This window comes from Plasmodium chabaudi (assembly GCF_900002335.3).
Source record: "Plasmodium chabaudi chabaudi strain AS genome assembly, chromosome: 7".
Taxonomy (NCBI): Eukaryota; Apicomplexa; class Aconoidasida; order Haemosporida; family Plasmodiidae; genus Plasmodium; species Plasmodium chabaudi.
In genome coordinates this window covers 1,122,214-1,135,801 of record NC_030107.2, presented here as the reverse complement: position 1 = coordinate 1,135,801, position 13,588 = coordinate 1,122,214, and the positions used below count along the sequence as shown (strand labels likewise).

The 13,588-nt window shown below is 24.1% G+C and overlaps 4 protein-coding genes across 4 annotated transcripts; 1 reads left to right on the top strand and 3 right to left on the bottom strand.

Annotated features, from left to right (window-relative positions):
• Window positions 1-1,243: 1,243 nt before the first annotated feature.
• PCHAS_0731400 (lysophospholipase, putative) lies at window positions 1,244-2,626 on the top strand (the record flags this gene model as incomplete). Its single annotated transcript, XM_737188.2, has 1 exon — window positions 1,244-2,626. The coding sequence occupies one exon, from the start codon at window positions 1,244-1,246 to the stop codon at window positions 2,624-2,626; it is 1,383 nt and encodes a 460-aa protein (XP_742281.2).
• A 1,311-nt stretch (window positions 2,627-3,937) lies between these two features.
• On the bottom strand, window positions 3,938-4,352 carry PCHAS_0731350 (fam-c protein; the record flags this gene model as incomplete). The annotated part of the gene is made up of 2 exons (XM_051321019.1): window positions 3,938-4,150; window positions 4,272-4,352. 2 exons carry the CDS (start codon window positions 4,350-4,352, stop codon window positions 3,938-3,940), a joined length of 294 nt encoding a protein of 97 aa, XP_051176937.1.
• Window positions 4,353-5,793: 1,441 nt separating this feature from the next.
• PCHAS_0731300 (CIR protein) lies at window positions 5,794-8,111 on the bottom strand (the record flags this gene model as incomplete). Its single annotated transcript, XM_016797768.1, has 3 exons — window positions 5,794-6,117; window positions 6,206-7,981; window positions 8,094-8,111. 3 exons carry the CDS (start codon window positions 8,109-8,111, stop codon window positions 5,794-5,796), a joined length of 2,118 nt encoding a protein of 705 aa, XP_016653691.1.
• A 2,834-nt stretch (window positions 8,112-10,945) lies between these two features.
• Window positions 10,946-13,588, bottom strand: PCHAS_0731200 (lysophospholipase, putative; the record flags this gene model as incomplete). The annotated part of the gene is made up of 1 exon (XM_736746.2): window positions 10,946-13,588. The coding sequence occupies one exon, from the start codon at window positions 13,586-13,588 to the stop codon at window positions 10,946-10,948; it is 2,643 nt and encodes an 880-aa protein (XP_741839.2).

The window sequence follows — 13,588 nt, the reverse complement described above, 5'->3', positions numbered from 1 at the left end:
ATATTTTTATGAAAAATTATAATATGATGCTTTTAGTGTTTATAATATATCAGAAAATATTAAATAATAAAGTGCATTAAACACATTTGTTTTTTTACGTCTTGATAATTTAAATATTACGAAAGGCAGCACTTAAAAATACTATTTATATACATATCGAGAATATTTAAAAATATAAATCCTGTTTTTTTGCTTTGTTATTTGGATTGTTTTCATTTTGTTAAAGTGTGCTAAGTATATATTCACTCAATTGCTATAATAATATAAATTATAAACACATAAAATGAAAAAATTAACTTTTTATATATGTTTGTAAAGTTTACGGTTAAAGTTATATCATAAATTTTAACAATATGCTATTAATTGCAGGCAATAATTTTAAGGTAAATAAAATGTTTATTGCTTTAAATAAAAACAATGTAAATTTTTTTATAGGTTTTCATATAATGCATAATTAATGCCATAAATCATTAACAGTTGTAAAGTTGTTATATCTATTAATAATATTTATTTATAGGAAATTATTATATTTTATATTTGTAACTAAAAAATTATATAAATAATAATATATATTGTTTTTTTTATTTATACCAACTTAAATATACTTGTTTTATATCGAAGTAAAAAAAAAATTTTTTTTGTTATTTTTTTTCATTGCTTTTATAAATAAATATGTTGCTATTGTATTTGCTCATTATTGTTTTTTAATAAAAGCATTATATAAATCACTATTTATTAATAAAAAAATAATATATAGCAATTATATATTTTAAATATTTTTTTTTCTTGTACCATATTTAAATACCGAAATTAAGAAAATTAAAAAAGCAAAAAATAAATTACCGAAAAACAACATATAATAATTTGTATCAATCTTATTAAATCAATTGTAATTTCATTTGGTTGCATGAAATATTTCGAAAAAACTTCGAAAATGAGATAAATAACTATAATCATACATTTTTTTCCGTTTCTTATAATTTGTTTATGTTTGTTATATTATTATAATATACATACAATGCTATTAATGCTATTTGATATTAATGTAATATGTATATAAAGTTTGCATATAAAATTTGTATAAAACCATAATACGATTTAATATGCTATATTTGTTTATATTAATAATTTATATACATATCTTTGAAAAGTAAAATTTCAATTATATATATCCGTATGTTTTGGCTATAAAGAAATATATTTTTAGTTGTATCATGAATTGCTATATTCCACAATATGAGGGATGGAAGGAATTGAATTGAATAATGATGAATTAAGAAGTACTACAATAAGTAAATTAGATGGTGATCCTAAGATAGGTTGGATATGTAATAAAAAGGGTTTACTTTTAAAAACATATGGGTGGCTAGTTAAAAATGCTGCAGGAATTATATTGTTAATACATGGATTCAGAGTTCATACTCGATTAACTTTTATGAGAATAAATTTACAAATGCCAAATAACAATGAAGACATTGTAGTAGACACTAATAATTACTATATTTATAAAGATAGTTGGATTGAAAAATTTAATCAAAATGGTTATTCAGTGTATGCACTAGATTTACAAGGACACGGCGAATCACAAGCATGGAATAATGTAAGAGGTGAATTTAGTTCTTTTGATGATCTAGTTGATGATGTAATACAATATATGAATCAAATTCAAGATGAAATCTCAAATGATAATCAAACGAATGATGATATTCTAAATAATAATCAAACGAATGATGATATCCTAAATAATAATCAAATGAATGATGAATCTTATGATATAGTGGCAACTAAAAAAAAAAAACTTCCTATGTATGTTATTGGATATTCGATGGGGGGAAATATTGCTTTAAGAATGTTACAAGTATTAAATAAAGAAAAAGGATATAACATTAATACTGGAGAGTCAGATAACTATAAAAAATGTAAAGCCATATTAGACAATTCTAATCATATTAATGAAATTGATAATGATATGAATAATTCTAAAAATGACGATCCAGGTACTTCTAGTGCTGGTACCTCTGCTACGGCAAATGCTAGTACTAGTGACAAACATGTAGAATACGATAATTATTTAGATAAATTCAATATTAAAGGTTGTATATCTTTATCTAGTATGATTACATTAAATGAAACGCGAAATGTTGGAAATATATTAATTAAGTATTTGTATTTACCTGTAACAAGCTTACTGTCTCGTGTCGCGCCTAATGCAAAATTCCCGTCAGATCCAGATTACAAGCAGTTCGAATATATTAATAATACATATAGATATGATAAATTTAGAAATCCTGATGAAACAAAATTTAAATATGTATATGAACTTCTAAAAGCAACAGTCGACGTGAATTATAATATTAATTATATGCCAAAAGATATTCCTTTATTATTTCTTCATTCATCAGATGATAGTGTTTGTCATTATCAAGGGACTGTTTCGTTTCATAGTAAAGCAAAAGTTGAAACAAAAAATATATATATTTTTGATAAGCTGGATCATGCTATAACGGCAGCACCAGGAAATGAAGAAGTTTTAAACTTAATTATTAATTGGATTAATAATTTAAGAATGAATGATGGAGATAAAATAAAACATGAAATAGAAGACAAAAAAAAAAATGAAATATAAAATTTGCGTTAATAATGCTTATATTAATTATTTTTTGTATTTTTATAAACATAAATGTAGCTTTTTCGATTAATTTTTTAAGTAAAAACGAGAAAAGATAATAATAAATATATTATATCATTTTACATTATACATATGTTTTTTTTTGTTTCAAATTGTTTTTTTAAATTAAACTTGTATATAATGATTTTTGTTGCAATTTGAAGATATATATATATATATATATATATATATATATATAATGCTAATTTGTGAATTCATACGAATTAAAATTAATTATGTAATAACTTTACTTATAATTAACTTTTATTTTCTTATAATTAATAAAAGAATAATTAAAATAATAACCATTTATATTTATCATTTGCAGTTTCTTTATATGTAAGACAATTTTAAAGGCAAAAACGAAGAATCAAATTTAGTATTAGAATATCATTTTAAAAATAAAGTGCTGTTGAATCAATTTAAATTGGATAAGTAATATTACTATATTTGTAGGAAAAAATTATTTAGCTGTGTATATATTCTTTTTTATATAATAGAATTGCTTAGTGAATATATATATTTCATATGGAAACTAGACAGCCGATTTCTTAAATTAATAATATTACTACTTTACATATGCAATCTAGGTTCATTTTATCGTGTGGAAATTATTCCATTCACTGTGATTACACAAATGTATTTTGTAAAATTATAAATAATATAACAAACATAAAAATAAGTTATATTACATAATATGCATATAAAATAAAAGCATATATATATAATATAAGATTACGCACAAAAAATAATAAATACTATGGTTATAGGAAACGGATCACTCTTATTTTAATTATTAATTATTTTCGGAACGTTCTTTCACAATTTCTATACTATAAATAAGTATAAATAACGACAAAACTCATATAAATATATATGTTAGCGTTTTATTCAAATATATTACGTTTATTTTAATAATTACATAATAAAATTATAAACTTAATTTCGAGCTCGTAAACGTAGAAAAGACCAGCATAATTCATTCGTCTATAGGAATAATGTGACAAACGTTGCAATTTAAATGATAATTTGAAAAAACCCTTTTGGTCTTTTCTTAGTTTGATATCATTTAAATATAATTATTATATGAAGGCTGCTTTCCTGTTAGTTTTTTAACATATTATAAAAACTTTAAAAGCTCGGGATCTTTTGCAAGAAAATCATGCGGAGTACTTTTCCATGGCAATAATACCTTAGAAAGAGTTTCATTGTTATTTGAAGGCTGATTTTCTAATTTGTCTCTTAAATGTAATGGAAACTTTAAGTTCTTTACATCTTTTTCACGTGAAACATGGTGATTGCTTCCCCCGTCGATCTTGCCGTACGAATAAAACCATTGTAATCGGTGGTATTTTTGTATTTATCATCTTTAGGATGGCTATTCATTAATTTAGTTTCACATTTAGATTCTATATCATTTTTTTTGTTACTTTTGTTTACTTCTTTGGTATCATGAGCGTTTTTATTTCCTGCACCAGATACCTTAGATAAAACATACAAGGGAATAAACATACAATATATTTATATATACGTTACAGCATGTAAATAACGGCCATTATATAATTATATATATATTAATTTATATTTTGTTTTGACAACTTACTTTATTCTGGGAGCAATGTATTGATACAGCCAAAACGGCATACAAGACGATACAAACTAAGCTAAATACCCTTTTATTCATTTTCTTGTTAATAAAAAGTGTTTGCTCGAAATAGTACGCTTTAAATAATATATCTAATATATTTTATTTTTTTCAGTCTACTTTTTATCTATTATTGTTATAAAAAAATAATGCTATTGTTTAATATTATAATTATTAGCAATATTCTCTTATACAATTTGCTTAATTTTTATTTATATAAACAATTTATCTAATATTTATGAAAGTATATTACAACAAAGTTATGTTCTGTTGCTATTTTAAAGAATTCACAAAATTATGAGATCCTGCAATTATAAGTTAACAAAATTTAATATTTTATTTTTACATTAATATAAATAATATAATTTGTTTTAAATGCCTAAACAAGTATATTAACAATTTCTTTAAATACATAAAAATATGTGTTTTGTTCGTGAGTATTTTTTGTTTATTTGAGGCATTATATTAATATAAAAATATTATTTTGATATTTAAAATATAAATAATTGATCCACTAATTTATATTATTATCATCATATATGTGTATAATAATTGCTATCATCAAAGATATGGTATGAAATTACAAAAATTTTTATATCTATTTTTTTTTCAAATAATGAGCCATTATCATAAAAAATACATTATTTTAATTATAAATAAGTTTATGTAACAAATTCAACCAAAAAAATATTTTTTGCATATTTTTATATAAATAAATCTTTAGTATAATTTAAAAGGGCATTTAATAACATGCTTAATACTTTATAAACTTATATTTTTATATCGTTTGTCTACAAGCATATTAACATATATCAATTATAGTAATAAAATACTAAATGCATGTATATTTTAAATCAATATATATGCATACATATGAAAAATAATTAACAAAATTTTCTGTTTGCATCTAAATGCGATTTTATCTTTATACTTCTCAAATGTTTAATATTATTTAATAATGTTTTCTATTTTTTTTTTTGGTTTTTTAAAATATATGATCTTCATATATAGGCATATAACCTGTGAATATGTTGAAATATATGATTTCTATTAAAATAATAAAAATATTCATATTTCAAGTATGCATTGCATAAGCTACAACGGGCAATACATATAAAACCAAAAATTCGTAACAAATTTACCAATTTATTATTATATGAAACCAGAAAAACAAATACATTTAATAACCAAACGATTAACATTTCCGTATTCATTAAACACATATTATAGTTCATTTAATGGTTAAGCATTATATTATCTTTGTTTTTACAGATAATATTTAAATAAAGCATAAATATGGTACATTAGCTATCATAGAGAATTCCATCATATAGAAAATTTATTTATGTTTGATTATAAAATAAGATACAAACTCTTGATCTTCATCATATATACATAATACTTCTTTATATTAATAAAAAAAATTACTATTTAGTATTCTTTAAATTTATACATTTTTTAATTCGATTTAAAATATAAGTTAATTAAATTTATAATTCCAAAGAATCGTCTTTTCTTTTATAAACAAAAAAGTCAACAAAAAAAATAAATTAATAAATGGTACAGGGTCGGCTTGCATAAGTTTGTATATATTTAATAATGGAAATCTTTCCCTATAAACGGGATTTATAGATTTTTTAATTTGCTTTTTTTGAGTCGGCGAATTTATAATTATTTGCATCGGTCTTTTACCATTAATTGGATTTATAACTGTTTTTGGCGCTTTATTTACATCAAACAAATTTATAATATGTTTCATGTTTTTTTTCTTCTTCAATTCCTTTCTCCATCCAAATTTCAAATACTAACATAAAAATTGGGATATTGAAAAATGTTTTATAATGAGGAAATATTTTTAAAATTGTATACTTCACAATTTTCTTTTTAGTTACCTTGTGCATAATAGCTAAAGCAATGGGTATTAAAAGAACTATAATTGAAATTTCAACTTGTTTGTATCCTTTGAGTATATATATACCACTTATTCCTGTTGTTTCATTTTCTTTTACTTCAATTCCAGAATGTTCTGATTTGGTCACTGTATTTGCCACTGGATTTTGAGATCCTAAATGATCATTTTTATCAAAACTTTTGTTTCCAGATAAATCCTGAGACGATTTCAGTGCGCTAGTTTGCTCCTTAGGTTTTGGTGACGTTTCTGATGATGTTTGAGATGAATCTTTTTGAGGCGTTGGTAAGTCATTAAATGTGGGCGAATTCGTACCTGGGCTGCCTGACTCAGATTGATTACCACCTAAGATAGGAGGTATGCCTACTTTTTCAGGTTGGTTACTTATATGATCAATAATGCCATTAAAAATATTAATATATTCATTGAAAGCGCTTTTTATATTAAACACAGATGTACTATAAATTTTCTGAATTGTATTCGTGGTCTTTGTAATTTTTTCCTTATTTTTATTAAAAAACTCGAAAACATTACTTAATTGCTCCATTCCTTTTAATGCGACATCCCCAATTGATAATCCTATATCAAAAGATGCCACGGATGAATATGTTGTAGCCGGATCTGAGGATGCCCCTAATATATTTGGCTCACTATTTGGATTTAATGTTCCATCAATTGAATTCCCCATCCCATTACCTGAAGTTTCGGAGTTAACAGTTTCACTATTTGAATCGATCATTTGATTTAATTTTATAACGCCTGAATCTCTTTTTTCATCCCCTTGAATGCCAGGTTTATTTTGAGAATCTCTCAATTCGCTTTTTGTACCTGTTAGGGTGTCGATTTCATTGTGGGATTTGCTTGATGTAGTATCTGATGTTGCCCCTTGACTCCCTGGTACCAATTCTTTACTTGGTATTTGATCCACTGAACTTTGCATTTGACCAATTTGTGTAATGCCGTCCCCTTTGGTTTTATCATTTGTTTGGTTCCCATGAAGTTTGGCTTTCTCCAAAGTTTCGAATATGTTATCATCATATTGTAATTGACACCCTGAACCATTGAACTCAAATGTTTTAAAATTTTTCGCAAAATATAAATCGCTATTTTCTTTCGTTGTAAGTGTTTGAAGATAAGCTGCTGATTTTGGATCAATATTCTTAACAGCGGCTCTAAAGCTATCATATATTTTTTTTAAATTATCTAATAAATGAAGATATGAATTACATTTAAAAACATTTTGATAAAGAAACATATATTGATTAGAACATTCGGTAGAATTCATAATAAGATTATTATTTTTTGAATCTTTGTGTATATAATATACAATTGTTTTACATATGTCATTAAGCAGCCTATAAAATTTATGCATATGCTCAAGATTAGCTTCTTTCAAACCACTTATATTATTTAATAGAGCCCAATAATCCAAATATCCTCTATGATTATTTAAATACTTTTCATAAGCCGAATATAAAGTAATGTTATTGTTTCTTCCTTTCCCTTTGCTTTTATTGTGCATCTTAAATAATTTATCGCCTAGCCACATCAAAAAATACTCATCATATTGACCAGCACTTTTCATTGTTCTTAATTGCATAAATAAATACGTGCTCAAGGCACTAATACGTTTCCTTCTTGTTTCACATTTTTGGTTAGGACAATATTGTTTGAACCCTGGGTTCTTGCTAATATCATCCATCGTAATATTGGCATTTTCACCATTAATAACCTGATCAGCTACAATAAATGTCTCACACTAAGAAAATATGTATAAAAATGAATAAAATATGTATTAATGAAAAATTTATTTAAATAAAATTTAATATGATTTGTAGACAAATAAAAAATAATAAAATAAAGTTATTTACCATTTCTTGATAACCCATTTTGATGGAATTTTGTTTTTAATATGTAGATTGACATCACATAGTTTTTATATAAAATATATATTGTAACAAAATAGGTTAAAAAATAACTTGATTTCTCTATATAAAATTGTCAGTAGTTAAACGAAGTATTAATATTATTCTCAATAATAATATTAATTTTAAATTAATATACAATAATATAATGAAATAAAACTTATATTCACTTTTATCGCAATTTAAATAAGTATCATTATTTTGTGATTTGTTTGAAATATTTTTATTATATGCGAAATATTGCCATTCTTAGTAATATTCGGAATAGCTTCATTATATAATTTCGTACAACATTTCAATGGGTTTAAATAAAACACATCTACTAACAATTATACGCTTGCGTATAGAGAAATCTGAATCCTCTAGATTTATAGTAAATATATTATCAGTTTTATATTATTATAAATACATAAATAATTAGAAATATGGTATTACTATAATTATTAAAAATGTATTTGTTTCTCATTATTTGATTTCCATGTATTGATATGAGTTATTATTCAATTGGAAAGATTACACCTTTTTATATTATTTTTAATAAACATAAAATACAATTTGTGCTTAAATTTAATACTATTCCATTTTCTAAATAAATGGCATATAATATGTTTAATTATCTTAGTATATAAATTAATAATTAACTTTAGAATATGTAATAACCTTGTGTATACATTAACATTTCTTTATATATAAATATAATAATGAACAGTTATGAGGGCATATATTATCTAATTTTTAAAATAAAAAACACATAATATGCAAATTAGGTTAATTGAGCTATTCCAATTAAAATGAATCATGGGTATAAATTAGTTTTAGGATAATAGCTAGTATTATAAAATATATGTTATTCACTTCATTCTTAATATTTATTTAATATATAAATGATTAATAAATATATTTTAAGCAATAAAGAATATAAATATAATTTAAATGTATTATTTTTTATTTTAAAATTGTATTCATACTTTGGTTGGAATAATGAATTAATTTGAGAGTCAATATATCATGGGTTACTATTTTAACTACACATTTATACTTATAACTTAAATATATATTATATGGTGTATATTTCATAATAACCGTTATTTAGCTTTAGATGTAAAAACTATATTTCTAAAGAAAATTATATAGTTATTAATAGAATTAGTATTATCTTGCTTGGTAACGTTGATTTTAATATTACCATATTAAATCTTGGTTAAATAAATGTTATAATATTTCATTTGATCTTGTATGCATACGAGTTTTATTTTATCATCCGTTTAATAATATATATAATGAATTTATACCCATGTATTGTATCAAATAAACATAATATGTTTGTTCGCATTTAATAATATATTAATCTAATATTATTATTGTTGGTGCTAGTGGTATATCACTGTATAGTACAACGGAATAATTAATGTGCTTAATAAAAGTACTTTAAATCGATTAGTAATTTTCCTTGTTTCATTGTTTTAAAGTATAACATTTTAGAACATATATATTATTTCGTAACAACAATATATTTAAAATGTAAATTTATAAGCTTGTATATACATAATAGCCTAATATAAATATTACTAGTTCAAATAAAATTAATTATTATGTACTTTTTCGATAAAATTAATACTTAATTATATGAAGTTTTCACAATAAAGCAATATTTCTATATTATTTATTAGTAAAGTATTTATTATATTATATGTATATGGTATATAATAATAATTATAATTCTATTTATCATATTATTTATAATTATTAGAACAAAATATAATATCAATTTTATTAATATACTTATGTTTTATTTTTTAGCTATTTTAAAATATAATTTATTCATACCTCAAAATTATGAAGTTTAAAAATTAGTAGTAATTAATCGAACATTATACCTTTATAGTGAATAAATTGATGTATAGATAACTATTTATGTCAATATAAATTATAGCATTAACATAAATGAAAATTGTTGAAATGAAAAAAGTGAGTGTCATATATTTTCCAATTTACAAACTTATTATACATATATCTATAGTGTATTTTTTATGTATTACTGAAATGTTAGAAGAACAAAACATCATTTATAGATGTCGTTGTATTGTCGAATATCGATCGATATTTTAGGAATCTATATTTTATGATTATATATTATATATTGCAATATATTTAATTAATGTTAGACGCATACATATTAACCTGAAGGTATATTATAGACAATTATTATATATCATAATACGACTTGATATATAGCCAATTCTATATTAATAGATGCAATATATACATTTTATTTTAACCATCTTAAATCAATATTAATACTCAATTATATATATTGTAATTGTGAAAAAATGTTATGCAACCTCTTTCATATTAATGGCTATGCCCTTTGGGGGAGTGCAGATTTAGACATAATCTCGAGATTAATCACACAGGGGTGTTATATATATTTAATCAACATTTGTAGACAAATAAATATTGTCAAATTATAAACAAATTAATAAAAACATAGCCATAACCCAAAGAAATAACACATAGTATAGAACCCTGACTCAAAATGCGTGTTTCCCAAAACTCAATTCTAAGTCATGAACCCCCATAACCATTATAAGCAAATTTAATTGAAAAAAATACATACATAATATTAAAAAAATTAATTAATTTATTATTATATTTTTTAAGTTTTATTTAAAAAAAGTAAAAAACAATAAGCTTACATTAGTACTTATAAAAATACGAAAAAAATATATAAGCATGCATAATAAACATTTTTTTTATATTTTATGTTTTAACTTTTGTTATTCCATCTGTTATACTTTTTACCTTGATTTATATTTTGCCTTTTTTGGAGCTTCTTTTGCCCTTTTTTCCTCTTCTTCTTTTGCCTTTTTTGCCTCTTCTTTTGCTTTTTTTGCATCTTCTTTTGCTTTTTTTGCATCTTCTTTTGCCTTTTTTGCATCTTCTTTTGCCTTTTTTGCCTCTTCTTTTGCCCTTTTTTCCTCTTCTTCTTTTGCCTTTTTTGCCTCTTCTTTTGCTTTTTTTGCATCTTCTTTTGCCTTTTTTTCCTCTTCTTTTGCTTTTTTTGCATCTTCTTCTTTTGCCTTTTTTGCCTCTTCTTTTGCTTTTTTTGCATCTTCTTTTGCCTTTTTTTCCTCTTCTTTTGCCTTTTTTTCCTCTTCTTCTTTTTCCTTTTTTGCTTCTTCTTTTTCCTTTTTTGCCTCTTCTTTTGCCTTTTTTTCCTCTTCTTCTTTTGCCTTTTTTGCTTCTTCTTTTTCCTTTTTTGCTTCTTCTTTTTCCTTTTTTGCCTCTTCTTTTGCCTTTTTTTCCTCTTCTTCTTTTGCCTTTTTTGCTTCTTCTTTTTCCTTTTTTGCTTCTTCTTTTGCCTTTTTTGCTTCTTCTTTTTCCTTTTTTGCCTCTTCTTTTTCCTTTTTTGCCTCTTCTTTTGCCTTTTTTTCCTCTTCTTCTTTTGCCTTTTTTGCTTCTTCTTTTTCCTTTTTTGCTTCTTCTTTTTCCTTTTTTGCCTCTTCTTTTGCCTTTTTTTCCTCTTCTTCTTTTGCCTTTTTTGCCTCTTCTTTTTCCTTTTTCGCCTCTTCTTTTGCCTTTTTTGCTTCTTCTTTTGCCTCTTCTTTTTCCTTTTTTTTTCTAATTTTTTCTTCCTTTTTGGCTTCATTGGTATCTTCATTTTTCGAATTAATCCAATCCAGAACTTTTCTTAAAACATCTTCATTTCCTGACTCTAACGTTGTAGAATGATTTAGGTTTTCAACAAGATATATTTCTTTACCAGGAACATCTATTTTATCATGAAATGATTGTGACCCTTTATAATTGCAAATACCATCATCTTTTGAATGAATTAATAACAAAGGAATATCTTTGGGCATATTTTTAGCATTCTCAAACAATTGACCCATTGTTTTTATAAGTTCATGTAAATATTTATATGTTATTCCTTCATTATATCTAAGTTTATCATATTTAAATACATTTTCAATAAATTGGGAAGTTTTATAAGGAAATTCTGCAATTGTTTTTCTATAAGGTGCAAGATGCGACATTAATTTTGTTACAGGTAAATAAATATATTTAAATATAAATGATTCTGGTTGCCCTACTATTTTGAGTCCTAACATTCCGGATAATGATATACAACCTCTAATATTTAATTCATCTAAAAGATTATATTTTTTAGCATGTTCCCTTTCACTAGTACTACCTTTGGAATCGTTGTTGATACTATCAGTTTTACTTCCACTAGTACTATCCTTGGGATTATTATTGGCATTAACTACGTTGCTTTTACTCTTAACAATCTTGGGTCGAGCACCTGCATTAGCACTTGTACTAGCGCCTACATTAACACTCGTACTGGCACTTGTACTAGCGCCTACATTAACACCTGTACTGGCACTTGTACTAGCGCCTACATTAACACTTGTACTGGCACTTGTACTAGCGCCTACATTAACACCTGTACTGGCACTTGTACTAGCGCCTACATTAACACTTGTACTGGCACTTGTACTACCGCGCATGTTAGCACTTGTACTAGCACTAGAAGTACCCGGATCATCATTTTCATAATCCGTAATGCAATGCTTATCCGAAATAAGTTTTACAGAATTATCACTCAAATTATCCATATCACGCATATCATTAATCATATCTTCTACCATAGAATTGTTAATTTCAGTAGCATTAGTAGAGTTGTCTAACATGATGTTACATTTTTTATAGTCATATTCATCTCCAGAATTATTGTCGTCTTCTTTTTCTTTTCTTAATAATTGTAATATTCTTATAGCAATACTTCCTCCCATCGAATGCCCAATAATATATATAGGAAGTCTTTTTTTTTTAGTTGTTACTATATCATAAGGTTCATCATTCGTTTGATTATTATTTGAAATTTCATCTTGAATTTGATTATTATTTGAAATTTCATCTTGAATTTGATTATTATTTGAAATTTCATCTTGAATTTGATTATTATTTAGGATATTATCATTCGTTTGGCTTTCGTTTGAGACTTGATCTTGAATGTAATTCATATAATCTATTACATCATCAACTAAATCATCAAAGCGATTGGCACTTCCTCTTATATTATTCCATGCTTGTGATTCGCCGTGTCCTTGTAAATCTAGTGCATATACTGAATAACCATTTTGATTAAATTTTTCAATCCAACTATCTTTATAAATATAATAATTATCACTATCTACTACTAACTCTCCACCGTCACTTGGAATTTTTATATTCATTCTCATAAAAGTTAGTCGAGTATGGGATTTTAATCCATGTATTAACAATATAATTCCCGAAGCATTTTGAACTATCCACCCATATGTTTTTAAAAGTAAACCCTTTTTATTACAGAACCATCCTATCTTAGGATCGCCATCTAATTTACGTACTTTAGTAGTTTTTAACTCATCAGTATTCAATTCAATTTCTTCCAT